Source organism: Phaseolus vulgaris, chromosome 10 (genome assembly GCF_051622355.1).
Source record: "Phaseolus vulgaris cultivar YP4 chromosome 10, ASM5162235v1, whole genome shotgun sequence".
Taxonomy (NCBI): domain Eukaryota; kingdom Viridiplantae; phylum Streptophyta; class Magnoliopsida; order Fabales; family Fabaceae; genus Phaseolus; species Phaseolus vulgaris.
The window spans coordinates 45500480-45515259 of record NC_143507.1 but is presented as its reverse complement, the minus strand read 5'-3'; the positions used below and the strand labels follow the sequence as shown (position 1 = coordinate 45515259).

General features: G+C 35.8%; 3 protein-coding genes across 3 annotated transcripts; 1 reads left to right on the top strand and 2 right to left on the bottom strand.

Moving 5' to 3' along the window:
- Positions 1–440: 440 nt before the first annotated feature.
- LOC137819770 (26S proteasome regulatory subunit 8 homolog A) lies at positions 441–4544 on the bottom strand. The gene is made up of 9 exons (XM_068623749.1): positions 4169–4544; positions 3977–4074; positions 3396–3620; positions 3119–3181; positions 2855–3018; positions 2130–2286; positions 1837–1935; positions 1615–1725; positions 441–794 (listed from the first exon to the last, which is right to left on the bottom strand). The coding sequence occupies exons 1-9, from the start codon at positions 4362–4364 to the stop codon at positions 654–656; spliced, it is 1254 nt and encodes a 417-aa protein (XP_068479850.1). The 5' UTR covers positions 4365–4544; the 3' UTR covers positions 441–653.
- Positions 4545–5469: 925 nt separating this feature from the next.
- VHA-A (vacuolar ATP synthase subunit A) lies at positions 5470–11317 on the top strand. Its single transcript, XM_068623506.2, has 20 exons — positions 5470–5689; positions 6216–6342; positions 6458–6513; positions 6593–6649; positions 6783–6894; positions 7006–7043; positions 7136–7237; positions 7491–7547; positions 7656–7727; positions 7809–7910; positions 8138–8200; positions 8281–8413; positions 8700–8806; positions 9045–9239; positions 9447–9533; positions 9653–9757; positions 10041–10138; positions 10237–10315; positions 10604–10692; positions 10777–11317. Exons 1-20 carry the CDS (start codon positions 5612–5614, stop codon positions 10889–10891), a joined length of 1872 nt encoding a protein of 623 aa, XP_068479607.1. The 5' UTR covers positions 5470–5611; the 3' UTR covers positions 10892–11317.
- Positions 11318–12043: 726 nt separating this feature from the next.
- LOC137819611 (7-dehydrocholesterol reductase-like protein) lies at positions 12044–13713 on the bottom strand. The gene is made up of 3 exons (XM_068623508.2): positions 13574–13713; positions 13067–13216; positions 12044–12467 (listed from the first exon to the last, which is right to left on the bottom strand). The coding sequence occupies exons 2-3, from the start codon at positions 13212–13214 to the stop codon at positions 12202–12204; spliced, it is 414 nt and encodes a 137-aa protein (XP_068479609.1). The 5' UTR covers positions 13215–13216; positions 13574–13713; the 3' UTR covers positions 12044–12201.
- Positions 13714–14780: the final 1067 nt, after the last annotated feature.

Here is a 14780-nt window from a genome sequence, read left to right as displayed (position 1 = left end):
AAAACAAATAATACACAAAAGAAACTTGATTTAGAGTCATCAAACAGTAATGCCCTTATCTTCAACCACTGTGCTCTTAACCACATAATATAATCTTTCTTAAAATCAACAAATAAAATTCATAGCTAAATTAATTTAAATTTGCCCATATAATATTAAATCTGAGTTTTGTATATTAAAATGAATTTAAAAATTATTCGAAGTACAAAACTACGTACGAAGCATAAAAATATACTGTATTTACTTATAATTTATTATATATAACAAATTTATTAACTTCTATAATAATTGTCTTATAAAATTACTTAATATATACAATATATAATATAATCAAAAAAACAAATTGGCCTCCGAATTATTTTTACCATTTTAATTAAGAAAGCTATTTAAATTATATTCAAGCATGAAAAAGGTAGTATTTGAAGTTAGATTGTTTAGAATTAATAAGAATTTTTGTAAAATAGTGTATAAATGTTGTGTGCAGTTCGAAGAGAAAGACAATGAAGAAACTGAACTGGAAAGAATCATGATTTGGTACATAACATGGTAAACTTAAATCAAAAGGAAAACCAATGCCACCGTAAATTGAAAACCTAAGGTGAATCTGTTGTCCGTCTTCACAAGTTAAGGGCACCAGAAACATGAAATAAAGATCACTTCCACAACTTCCGCAATGACATATTTTTTTCAGTCTCCTTTTTCATCACCTTCGCCACAGCCATCTCGAAATCCTCCTGAGTCACGTGTACTCTCCTTTCCCTCAAAGCAAACATACCAGCTTCAGTGCATACAGCCTGCATAAAACACAGTTTGAGCATCACAGATACTGAAATAGCGTATTAATTTAACAGACAAACTAAATTGCTCTGTTCCTGCATTATTATGAATACTTAAAAATTAAGGCTCGTTTTACTACGTCATCAATTCTACTAGCATTGCTGATTTTTTTGATATTATAATGGATTCTCTTGCCAAATCGTGATAAAATCTCACTATTATATAAAAGGCTCGGCATCCTGAGTAGTAATAATACATGTGAAATATCTCAACTAGTTACTAATCCATTATAAAATCTCCCAATCACATAGCAGTAGTTTATTCTTGCTACTATTTCCTTGTATTTATACGTCCAGCTAAGCACACTATACTCGTTCTGTATCGTCTGCCTTGGTGGCTCAAGATTCTGCAATATACACTCAGATGTGATTGATGCACCACTATTTATTAATGTATTCCATTTTATCAAAGTCGTTCCTTGTATGTTGACTATTTTCATGGTATCTAGGCAAAGACGAACTCACATTTTATTTACTCTAACTCTCGAAGGAAACTTACATAAACAATCCCAGCCTCATGACATCGTAGAAGTTCTCTAGGGTTTTTCCATAAAGAAAGTGACATGTATATGTTTGCATAGAGAAAAGAAAAAATTATATATGAAGGCACGACACCCATCATCTTAATAAATATAATTATATAACCGTAGGTTAATAATTCCTTGATACGAGATCAGCAACACCATCACAAATTGCTTCAACAAGGACAGTTTTTAATTCGATTGTATAGCAAAAGGAAAAACCAAACATATGATGCAAATGAAAAAAAAAAATATACCTTAAGTTCAGCACCAGATGCTCCATTCATCTTCTCAGCAATCTTCTTCAAATCAATGCCACGCATTAAATTCATTCTCCTTGAATGGATTTTCAAAATATCTAGCCGAGACTGCACAAACAAATACAGTTATTTCAGGAATATTTGTTATGAATGCACAAGGTGCACCCTTTATCCCATTACAAATACATTAACAAGTAACATGAAGGCAAAAAAGCAAACCTCTTCATTGGGGTTAGGAAATTCAATCTTCCTATCAATACGTCCAGGTCTAAGGAGAGCTTGATCCAAGATATCAATCCTATTAGTGGCCATCAAAACCTACAATAGAAAATTTATCTTCAGAACCTCCACAAAGAATTGTGAACTTATCTCAAATGAGTCAAATAGAGTAAATAATATCCCTTATGTTCAACTGCTTCAAGTTTCTATTTACAACAGTGGACATTAGACTAGCTTTAAAATTTCCCATTTTCCCTTAGTGGTACAACATAACAGTATAGAGCTCCTTTTACCTTGATCTTATTTGAAGCTTCAAATCCATCCAACTGGTTGAGAAGTTCCAGCATAGTACGTTGTACCTCACTGTCACCATTGCCACTTCCAGATTCCATCCGAGCAGATCCAATGCTGTCAATTTCGTCCATGAAGATAATTGATGGAGCATGCTCCCTGTCAAGAAGACAAGCGTTGCATGATAATATTTATATATAATAACAGATTAGGAAGTGTACAAATAACATAAAACGAAAATCTGAATAAAAAATGTTAGGCATAACTTCTTAAGGAGAATAAAAATGTCAACCTTCCCTTTACAGGTGCACTTATTAGTGGAAATTGCAAAAAGGACATAATATTCACACCAAATTCAATCGACACCTGATACATTGTATGCATCTAAGACCAAATTTGACAATCAAAATCTAAGAAACTATGCATAAATCTTTGCCCCAAATCGAGTTAACCCAACCCCTCTTAAAACTATCCCCAACTCACAAAGCCATGAAAAGTTCACTTTTAGAGAAATGCTAGAAAATACCCTAAAACACACACTGTCCTATTACTTAAGAGTTTATTGAAAGCTACAAAATCAAGAGAGGCTCGTCAGATATTGGGAACCCCACAAATTTTGGGGTTTTTAAACCTGAGAGGGTCTACTGCTAGCATTTCTCTTGTTTCCCCTTTTACTTTGGTATAAACAGATAATATGAACAGAGGAACCTAAACAAAGGGTACAAACCTGGCCATAACGAAAAGCTCCCTGACCATTCTAGAACCTTCTCCAATGTATTTCTGAACCAATTCAGAACCAGACACCCTTATGAACGTACAGTCAGTATGATGAGCCACTGCCCTAGCCAACAACGTTTTTCCTGTACCAGGTGGCCCATACAGCAGGACACCCTGTGATGTGTTCAAGAGATTTAGCAAATAGAAAATCAACATCCAAAGTTTGCTGATTGAATGACATCAAATTTAGCAACAACTGCAAAATGGAGACTACCTTTGGTTGTGCAATTCCAAGACTCTCAAAGAGCTCAGGATGCTTAATTGGTAGCTCGATGACCTGCATATTTAACCACACACATGAGGCCCAAAAATAATACTGATCTTTTCTAATGTACAATATACATATACGTAGAAAAATACATGCATACAGAAAATAACACAGGAGTGATGCATGGACAGACACTGATGGATTGGAAGAAATATCAGGCCCTATCCTTGAGAGATTATGTGCATTAAAATGCTAATAATATTGAAAGTTCCGAATAATGTACCTCTTTGATTTCTTTGATTTGCTGGTCTAAACCACCAATCATGTCATAGGTAGAATCAGGAACTTTCTCAACTTTCATCAGATTGACCAACGGATCAACTTTACTGGGCAGAACTAAATGAAGAACATAGCTATCATTGCGAAGTGCAACTCTAGTGGATGGAGTGATCTTTGTAATGTCAATACTTTTGTCAATGTCGACAACGTATTTTCCTTCTGGGTGGACCTGGGGAAAAGTAAAGGAAAAATCAGCACTTCATCTTGGTTTTGATCCATTTTTTTGTTAGTTTCGCAAATAAACAAGCAGTACCAACAATCAGATGAAGTCAAGCGTTGGTAACTAACAGGTGAAAATAAATGAAGCAGTGTCGTTTGATGCATCTTTTCAGAACTAAACATAGCATAAACTCATCCAACACTCAGCAATCCTTGAGAATAATTAGAAAAACAAGACATCATAAATATAGATCTATAAGTGTGCACTCTACACCAAAAGGAGAGACATCCATAAAAATATAATTGGAGAGCATTAAAGAAAGAGGAGCAAAATTAAAGAAAAAAAGAGACAAAGGAGGGGGTGACCTTGACAAGGACTTTGTTCTTGCCCATCACTTTGACAACTTCACCGACATAGGAGCCAGGCTCCTGTAGAAGCTGCAACTCTTCGCGTAGCATCCTCACTGTGGAAATTGAAAAGAGATGGAACGATGAATAGAATTGGATAATGGAAGGCGAAGAATAATTAAAGTAGGGCTAGGGTTAGGGTTAGCGGACCCCTGGAATTGAGCTCGTTACGCTGAGCCTCAAGACGGTTGAGGTTATGCGTCTTTTGACGGAGAAGGAGCTGATGCTCGTGGATGTTGAGAGAATAGTAGTGGCGGAGACCCTCGCCCTGCTTGGTGGGCTTGGCGGAGCAATTCTCCTCCGGCACGGCCTCCACATGCTTCACTTCAACTCCCGCAAGAGCCATAATTAGAAAGATAGGTATCTCTCTGCCTTTCACCGATTCAAATCAGAGCGAAACCCAAACCACCAGCTTCTTGATCCTCTTTCTCTTCTTCTCTCTTCTCTCTTCTCTCTTCCTGGGTTATGCTATGTCGGTTGGTAAAAGGGAAATACCAAAAACAAACCTCTACAAGTACTGTTACTTGCCTTGCCCAACACTACAACCCATTCTTCTATTGGGCCCTCTCGCTTCTCATGGGCTGGCTCTACGGCCCATCCTAACCCCATTCTTCTATGGGAATTTCTTCCTGCACCCCTATGCTTTTCTTCCCACACCTCTAAAATTTTAAAATTCCAAAACTAGCCTTGACCTTATTTGAAAAAGGACACTTGTATTTCTTAAATTACGGATTCTGAAATCCATAAACATGCACGAATTTGCAAATCTGGAAATTAACAAACTTATCAATCTCTGAAAGACTTACGGATGCACCAATCTGAAAGTTTTGCAGATTTTCTGTTTTGTAAACCTAGCGGACTACACTGTCTGAAATCACAACATATGTATTGTGGAAACGAAAATCTACAATAAAAATGGAACAGTAGATCCGAAAAACAAAAAAAAATATTACTTACCTTCTTTTCCAAACAGAAAATCAGAAACCATCAATCACCATCAAGAGAAACGTCTTTCTGTTCCATGAGATGAAGTAGCACCACTCTTGAGAGAGCAATGTAGTTTGTCTGTGTGCAAAGGAAGAAGAAAAAGTAGAGTGTGGATATTGTGGTTCATTTTAGGGTTTTTTACAAAATAATAGGGGTAGGTTTGTCTTTGCATAACATTATGGGGTGCAAAAATAAACGTAGGGGTGCAAGAAGAAACTGCTTTCTTCTAATGGGGCCTCTCGCTTCTCATGGGCTTTACGGCCCAACAATATTTCCTCTCTCCAGTCCAAGATTCATTCATTATTTACTATTTTTATTAATTAATTGATTAATAAGAAGAATGAGTGAAAAGTAATGTGCGGACAAGAGCGACGTGGGAGGAAGGAAAGAGCGTACGTGGTGCGATAGTGTGTGCATCTCCGCAGCAGATCAAATAAAACAAACCAAATACATCCATCACTGTCATCATCATCATCATCTTCATCTTCTTCTTCTTCACTCTCACAATCCCAATCTCATCACGCACTTCCATCACTTCTCTTCTCCAATCCTTAGGGTTTTCACCCTTTCTCGCATCGGATCTTCAACCTCTTCTCCGATCTCAAAATGCCCGCTGTCTATGGAGCTCGCATGACCACCTTCGAGGACTCCGAGAAGGAGAGTGAATACGGTTACGTTCGCAAGGTTCGTTCTCTTCTCCGCCCCTCAATTCCTCTCGCCTTTTCTGTTAATTCGTTTCTTCCACCACTCGCTGCCATCTTCGTTTCCACCGTCCGATCCAAATCCAATCACCTCCCGTCTCATCGTTCGATTCGCTTTGCCTGTTGATCTCCATACACGATCGCCACTGCCAATTTCGCACCTTCGCTCTGCTACTTATTTCTCGTTATATCACCTTTTTTTTCTTTTACAACCGTTTACATCTTCAATCTCTTCAATTGCTGCTGCCCGATCTAACTTTTTTTCTTTCTCCTTTTTAGTTCTTCCTTTCTTCTTTTTTTGGACCGTTTTACTGTACATTCTGCGCTTTTTTTGCGTCTTTGTATGCTGTTCTCGGAATCCCTTGAGGCTAGGTTACTTTTGCTTCCTTGAGGATGTGATCCACTTAACTCTTCGTTCTCGTTATTTTTTTTTTTTATTCTTTGGGCTCTGGAAGTTTAACACGAGGGTCATGGATGGATGCTGAATTGTGTTTTCCCAATGAAAACAGGTCTCGGGACCAGTCGTGGTTGCGGATGGCATGGCTGGGGCTGCTATGTATGAACTGGTGCGCGTTGGTCATGATAATCTCATTGGGGAAATTATTCGTCTTGAAGGGGATTCTGCTACTATCCAAGGTGCAATTTTGAAACTGCATACTGCGTTGATAATACCACATTTTCATCTTTTAATCGTTTATGTTGACTTTTGTTAGTTTTTAATGAAAACCTATTTGGTTCTCTGCAATTTTAGTTTATGAGGAAACGGCTGGTTTGATGGTTAATGATCCAGTGTTACGGACGCACAAGGTGAGATTCCGTATACTTTTTTCTTATGTTTAAATTCTTACTGTGAACTTCAACTGATAAGCAGTATGTTTTATAACAGCCTTTGTCCGTGGAGTTGGGGCCTGGAATATTGGGGAATATTTTTGATGGAATTCAGGTGTGCTTTTTCCCTAAGCAGAACATTTAAGGATTACATATCACTTCAATTGCTATATGCTGACCACTTAATGATTTAAGTTTTATTTTCTTGGCCTGTTCTTTCTAACTTAAATGTTTCTTTATTGTGACAGAGGCCTTTGAAAACTATTGCTAAAAGATCTGGCGATGTCTATATTCCTCGGGGTGTGTCTGTTCCAGCACTTGACAAAGATACACTTTGGGAATTTCAACCTACAAAAATTGGTACTAGAGAAATAAAATTAATTTTCTTTTTATTGTTAATTTCTATATTGAACAGAAGTATTACATGGACCGTTTTCTTTTCTGATATTCTACTTTCTTCACTGATGACAGGTGAAGGTGACCTATTAACTGGTGGAGATTTGTACGCTGTACGTTTCTGTTGCCTTTAGGTTGGCTTGCAAGTTGTTCCTATTCTGTGCATCTCTTTTTTTTAAATCTTGTGAATTATTTACCGGTGCAGACTGTTTTTGAGAACACTCTAATGAAACACCATATTGCACTTCCTCCTGATGCCATGGGAAAGATTACCTACATTGCACCCCCTGGCCAATATTCTATAACGGTCAGTTTTTTTTAACTCCTCTCTTTTTATGTACTGTGCTTTTTTCTGTGAGATGATAATTTTTTAGTCCGTTTTTTCTTTTCTGACGTCTTTTTGGAGTGATATTCATGGTCTCTCTTTCTCTTTGCTTCATATTCTTCTGATGATGGCAGGATTGCCAAGTTTACATACGTATTCAACATCTCTATTCTCGCATTCAGTAGCTTCTCTTATTCTTTGCTATCTATGATTTTAATCCTTCTATTATTTTCAGGATGAGGTATTGGAACTTGAGTTTCAAGGTGTCAAAAAGAAATTTACCATGCTTCAGGTTTATAACCATTTATTTTGTTCATTGTAGCAACTGAATTGAAGTATTGCTCTTCCTTATCAGTATCCTACATTACAACTTTCTTTTGGGTACTTTACCCATTTTCAGACTTGGCCTGTACGTTCACCAAGGCCTGTTGCATCAAAACTTGCAGCTGATACTCCTCTTCTTACTGGTCAGGTAAACTCAGTTGTTATCAGTTGTATCATCCATGATGTAATTGTGATAGTTTTCATGGCTAATGACTTCTGTTTTGTACAGCGTGTTCTTGATGCCCTTTTCCCCTCAGTTCTTGGTGGGACTTGTGCCATACCTGGAGCTTTTGGCTGTGGGAAAACAGTCATCAGTCAGGCTCTTTCTAAGGTAAACTTAATACACCCTAACTAGCTTGCTTTGTGGAGGTATTTTTGGGGGGGTGTTGTATGCAGCCTTAATCAATGAGTCTGATTCCAGATTCAAACTCATGAACCAGTCACCAAGGTGAAACTGTATTGTTGTGCCTGGGCTAACTCTCAACCTAGTACGCCCCATTAAGACAGTTTTTTAATTATTAATATTTTCCATAATTTTTCTTTCCCCTCTTCTGTCAGTATTCCAATTCTGATGCTGTGATCTACGTCGGTTGTGGGGAACGTGGAAATGAAATGGCAGAGGTACTTTTTTTTCAGTTGCCTGTATCAAAATACTGCATTTCTTATTTTGAAGTTGGCAAACTAATTGAATGATTGTTCAGGTTCTCATGGATTTTCCCCAACTTACAATGACATTACCTGATGGTCGTGAAGAATCTGTCATGAAGCGTACAACACTAGTGGCTAACACCTCAAACATGCCTGTGGCTGCTCGTGAAGCTTCAATTTATACAGGTAACTTTGTAGCTATTAAATTCTAGAACATCTATTTATTGTTGGTAATTAATATATACTAATTCTCTCGAATTGCAAGTACAATTTGGTTGGCTTTGTGAAAGTCTTGTAGGATTTCAATCTTTGCATATCTCAGTGATTGCGCTGCAATAAACTTTGTTGTAGATCCATGCTTAGTGTCAAAATATTCTGCATATTGGTTATTTTCACCTGGCTCAATTTTATTTTATTTGCCCTTATAATGGACCAGTTTGACCTGTGTACTGCATTTTTTATTTAATTGCAGGAATCACATTAGCTGAGTATTTTAGAGATATGGGTTACAATGTCAGTATGATGGCTGATTCTACATCTAGATGGGCAGAAGCATTGCGTGAAATCTCTGGACGACTGGTGAGAATTTTATTGCCTGTTAGGAATATTTTTTATTTTAGTTTTGTGTGCTTAAAATACATATATTATTTTGTAGTTTTCCTGACTAGTATAAACTAGGCCATTTATATACAATTACGATTGAGACATTTTCTTTCCTGACTAGTATAAAGTAGACCATTTATATACAATTACGATTGAGACATATGAGGCATGGACCCTGGTTAATTGATTTTGATGATAATGTTGTCTTCCACAGGCAGAGATGCCTGCAGATAGTGGATATCCTGCTTACCTCGCTGCTCGTTTAGCCTCTTTCTATGAACGTGCGGGGAAAGTAAAATGTCTTGGAGGCCCTGAACGAACAGGTAGTGTAACAATTGTTGGGGCTGTTTCACCACCTGGAGGAGATTTCTCAGATCCTGTGACATCTGCAACCCTCAGCATAGTTCAGGTAAAACTATACCTTCAAATATGGTTGAAAGGGGTAAATGCATGCGAATTAAGTCAGCAATAAGCTTCAGGTTGTTTTGACTAATGTCCAATATTTAAAACCCTGATCAGATTTATCACTATGAATAACCATCTAGTTAAGTCCCTTTTTACCTATTATTCAATGACTTCCGATTCATTGTATAAGTTTATATTTGCTGATTGACAGGTTTTCTGGGGTCTAGACAAGAAGCTTGCTCAGAGGAAGCACTTTCCTTCTGTGAACTGGCTTATTTCCTATTCAAAATACTCAACGGTATGTCCTGAAGTTGGTTTTTAGTAACTCATTATCCTGCTGTTTACATTTGTATGCATATACTTCGTGTTTTGGTTCCATAATTTTTCAATTAATATTTTCTTTTTTGGTATCTTTAGGCACTTGAATCCTTTTACGAGCAATTTGATCCAGATTTTATAAACATTAGGACTAAAGCTCGTGAAGTTCTGCAAAGAGAAGATGACCTGAATGAAATTGTCCAGGTATGTTTTTTTGTTGGTTCTATTATATTGATTGTTTGTCAAAAAAATGCACCGATGCTTAGGATGGGATTAAGAATCGTTCAGCGTCTTCTGAGAATAGATGTGGTATCATAAGTAACTTGTGGGCAAACCACTATTTATTCAAAACTTGGGTATGCATAATTTGATGAGTGGAGCTCTAAATAATTACTACTAAATTATGGTGTTGTATAGTTTAGAAAGTTTATTAGGATGTATACGCTTTTGTTCTATGATACATAACTGAATAATGTGTTTACTCCAGCTTGTGGGCAAGGATGCTTTAGCTGAAGGAGATAAGATCACCTTAGAAACTGCAAAGCTTTTGAGAGAGGATTATCTTGCTCAAAATGCCTTTACACCGTAAGTCTCCTTGTAATTGGTTAACTTCTTTAGTATGTATTATATTATTGTTTTTATTTGCTGTTCTTATGTTGCGACCTTTTGTTTGGCTGTGATAGATATGACAAATTCTGCCCCTTCTACAAGTCTGTTTGGATGATGCGTAACATTATCCATTTCTACAATTTGGCCAATCAGGTATGTATGGACTAAGGAATCCGGCAATGGTTTAGTTTTGTTTATGTTAGGAAAAAAATCCATGGAAACATAAAGATGGATTTTGTGTTCTGTTCATTGCATCGTGTCTGTCATCCCTCACATATTTGGACAAGAAATGGTTGTTTCTTACTTTCTTTGTGTTCTGCATTCTTGATGATACCTCAGCCAAAGTGTTATTATTACTCTTACCTGAAAAGAAATTTCAGTTAAGATGGCTAAATGGCATTCAAAGTTTAGAACTTTAATGTGGGCTGGCTACATGTGCAGGCAGTAGAGAGGGGAGCTGGTACAGATGGTCAGAGGATAACGTACACCCTTATCAAGCATCGTGTGGGAGATCTCTTCTATCGATTAGTGTGAGTACTTGTAGTGCTACACATGATGACTTATTTTGACATGTTAAGTAGGTCTCTTATTCTATTGATCTGTTGCCATTGCAGGTCTCAGAAATTTGAGGACCCAGCAGAAGGTGAAGCTGCTTTGGTCGCCAAATTTCAGAAGTTACACGAGGACCTAACTACCGGTTTCCGCAACCTTGAGGATGAAACCCGATGAATGAAAGATGATGGTGGGTAGTTTGCGCAAATATTGTGTTATTCCTATTTAAGAGGCAATCTGGCGTACCAGGGTTGCAACGTCCCCAGCGTTCTCATATTTGACTGTTTGATTCATTCATATCACATTTATTTCCCTTCTTGGTGCTGGTTTGACTTTTGATCTAGTTTCATGTGTACCTATATAATCCTGTGTTTTCGGTCAATCCCTAGTTTGTTTATTGAGAATAAGAAATGAAACGTTGTTCTTTCAATATGTATTTAGGAGAATAAAATTATTTTAGAACATTAAATGCCTGAGGGTATGTGGATTCTGGATTCACAGGGTTGGAATTTTTGGGGGAAGTGAATCATCTCGAATCCTGTATTTCATAGATGGACTTTTTTTGTAGCAATGAGTATTTATTCCAATTATTTTGCATGTCAAGTTTTGTGATGCTAAAATTTAGAGATACCAACTCTTTTCTTACACCCGCTCCCTTACGAACATTTGCGCGATATGACTATTTCTTGAACCAGAGTGGTTATGTTATAGGCATATGTATTACGAACTACAATTATAAATTATAATTTAACCAAGTCTCATTCTTATACATTATAATGTTGCATAATAATTATGTCAATGATCATGATATGGAGTTTATTAATTAGACGATCTAGGTTCTTCTTTCAATCGAATGTTACCTCTTGACACCTATTCACACAAACAAACGTTCTACTTTACTACTAAAACTCACTTCAACTTTGCTATAATTATAAGTAATTATCACGCTCTGAAAACTTACATTCTCCCCACCTATACGAGAAACCACTTCAACGCAGCACAATGAGGCATTATTGATACTCAACATTATTCTATCCGTTCCTTTTTATTTCTTTTGTCACTAACAGATATCTCTGATCCCCTTATTTATTTTAATGAAGAATTGTTGCTTTTTGTAATTTTAATAAAAAATGCTCCAATGTAATATGTACTAAAATTATTTGACATACTAACATAATTTATATATTTCCTGCCCTAAATAAGTAAAATCTTTTCACGCTAAAATTCCTTGTAACCTTATCAGCTTCTGTACATTATGCATTTTCCCTTGCACAATTAATAAAACAAATGACGAAATTTCGTTGACGGCAACAACATACATCTCCATCCACAGGAAGAGAAAACAAATATATGTATTATCCGAAATACAGGTTGGTCCAAAACAAAGTATGAATATATAGTGACATTAACCACTGTGAGTGCACACGCCATTGAAATTAACTAACAAGTACAAATGATAAGGATTTGGCTTTATCACAATGGTCCAATCATCCAGGACCAACTTTAGGAATATCATAATGCTCGCTCATGTTTGCAAGATACTGGTTGAAATCTTGAATTCTATCACGGTGAGATTTATTAGAAATCTTGGCCAATCTGTGAACATCAAGTTGCTCCCTCTGCTCTATGTATCTCCTCTCTGCTGGTGTAAGATGATCATCATAATGGGCACCCTTCCCTTTCCCACTGCTCAATTCCCTTGCCGTATTTGTATCCTCATCATTCAAATCTTTAGCTTCTTCTGCGCTTCCACCTAAATCAAAATAGCATTATATATACAGCATAATCTATGTTCAATTGAACACAAAGCTACTCAAGAAAACCAACAAAAACAGAACTGTGGCTCTGTACGCAGGCACTCCAGAAATCATTAGCTTTGCAAACAACAGTAAGAAGTTATGATATGTAAGAGCTATCTTTCATATTCCAAGTTTCCATAAACCATTGCCCCTCATCATATTTCACAGCAACAACAAAAATATATCTCTTCAAGAAGTCCACATAAATTGAAGGGTTTAACATGATTAAGATTATTGCGGCTATCGCTCACCTTGACCACAGTGGTGTTCTTCCAAAACCCAAACAACTTTTTTATGTTTTACTCAGCCATAGCCAAACCATCTTACAGATAAACTAATTAGAGTGTAACAAATTCATGAAAGTTCATGTCCTCAAGACGAATAGAACCATTTGCCATTTCACAGGATGAATGACCACACATCAAGAGTCAAGACAAGGTTTTAATTATCATTGCTTGAACATTCAGCACTCTGAGAAGTTTAATTAAGTCCTCAGTAAATGAAAGAACAACACAACATAGATGTAATAATATGTTGCCCTGAAACAACCAACCTGCTGAAATCTCATCTTCGGCAACTTGCAGAAGTTGATCTTGGTTTCTTTTGTTCTTCTTTTTCTTCTTCTTCACTCCACCAGCCACATCCAGAGCTTTCCCCTTCAGCTTCAATTTCCCACCAACTACATTGTCATACGATGACATCTCTGTACCAAAAAATAAAACATGATTGAAGACAGTTTTTTTTAAAATAAATTCTCGAACTACGTAGCAGATATCCCCACATAACCAGTTAAGGACGAAACGATTTTGGGGGAAGATGAATATTTGGGGGTACTAACAAAAACCCTAACTTGTTGATGTGCATGGAAAGAGCTAAAACAGTTTAAGAACGACATCGATTAGGATCAAGTATTGGACGAGCATGCATCAAATATCAAATTATTCAACATACTAATTCGCAAAATTCATAAAAAGAACACAAATAAACAGAGTGAAACAAAATTCGCATTGAAATCATTAAATCGGAAAGGTTGAGAAAGTGAAAGGAGTGAGAATAGCACCGATAACGGAAACGCTCTGAATGAAAGGGTGAAACTTTCCGATCTTTAGGGCTCAAATGGATTTCAAATTCTTAATCTTATACCTTTTTTCCCCAAAAGACACGACTTTTTTGAAGAGAAGGATTTATGTTATTATTGAATACATGACTTAAAAACTTACAAAGATTACCCTATTTAAAATTTACAAATAAAAATCAGATTATTAAAATAAAATTCTAAATTTTAATTAAAAAATAACAAATTATATGTGCTGGTGTATGTTACTTTTGTTCATAAAAAATGTATGTTTCTCAGAAATACATCAGATTCTTTATCCATAATATTAGATCAAATTTATTTATAGATAAAGTAAATTTAAAATTCCAAAAAATCAAATTTTTCCAATGACTTTTTTATAAGAAGAAGAAAAATGGTGCAAAAATTAGTGGCATCAGTGTTTTACCTTTGACCATGGCCCACTATTACAATTTCTTTTTCCTCTTAGTCTTAAAATATTCAGTTACTTTTGTAATCATTATTTGAAAGTTTACCAACAATAATTTCTAATTAGTTGAATTTTATCATTTTCTATTCATTTTTTTTGCTACTTATTTATTAAACATTGTAACTTTTTTATAAAATTTTGTACCAAACAACTTGAGAATGGATGATTTTTCAGAGGAAGCAACTTTTAAAGTGAAAGATGAAATGAAACAAACAAAAAATCCCTATAAAAAGTTGTGCTCGTCCTTCATCATGAAATAACCTTGCAATGTATAAAGACACAATAATCAAGATTAAGTGGCACCCTAATTCAATATCTGACACTAGATATATCTTTATCTATATTTCAATGAATAACTCCAATACATGTAACATCATGCACTTATTTTTAAAATTATGTAAGACTCGTGTAAGATATATATTTAGATATGTATAAAAAATTTGTAACATAATAAATATGTATTTAAAATTTTGTAAATTCAAATTATAACCTCTAGGATTAAATAAGTTTTTGCCACCTCTAAATTTGGTTCATGTTGAAATTGATATTTAAAAAACATATTCAATATTTTCTATATTTAACATTGAACACATATTTTTCTGTAGTTTTTAATAGTAGTGGAGTGTGGTGGTGAGTCTCAGAAAGAGACTAAGATCTTAAGTTGGGAGTCAATATTCCAACTCCACATTATCAAATTCATTTCAATTAGAGATGTGAATTGCA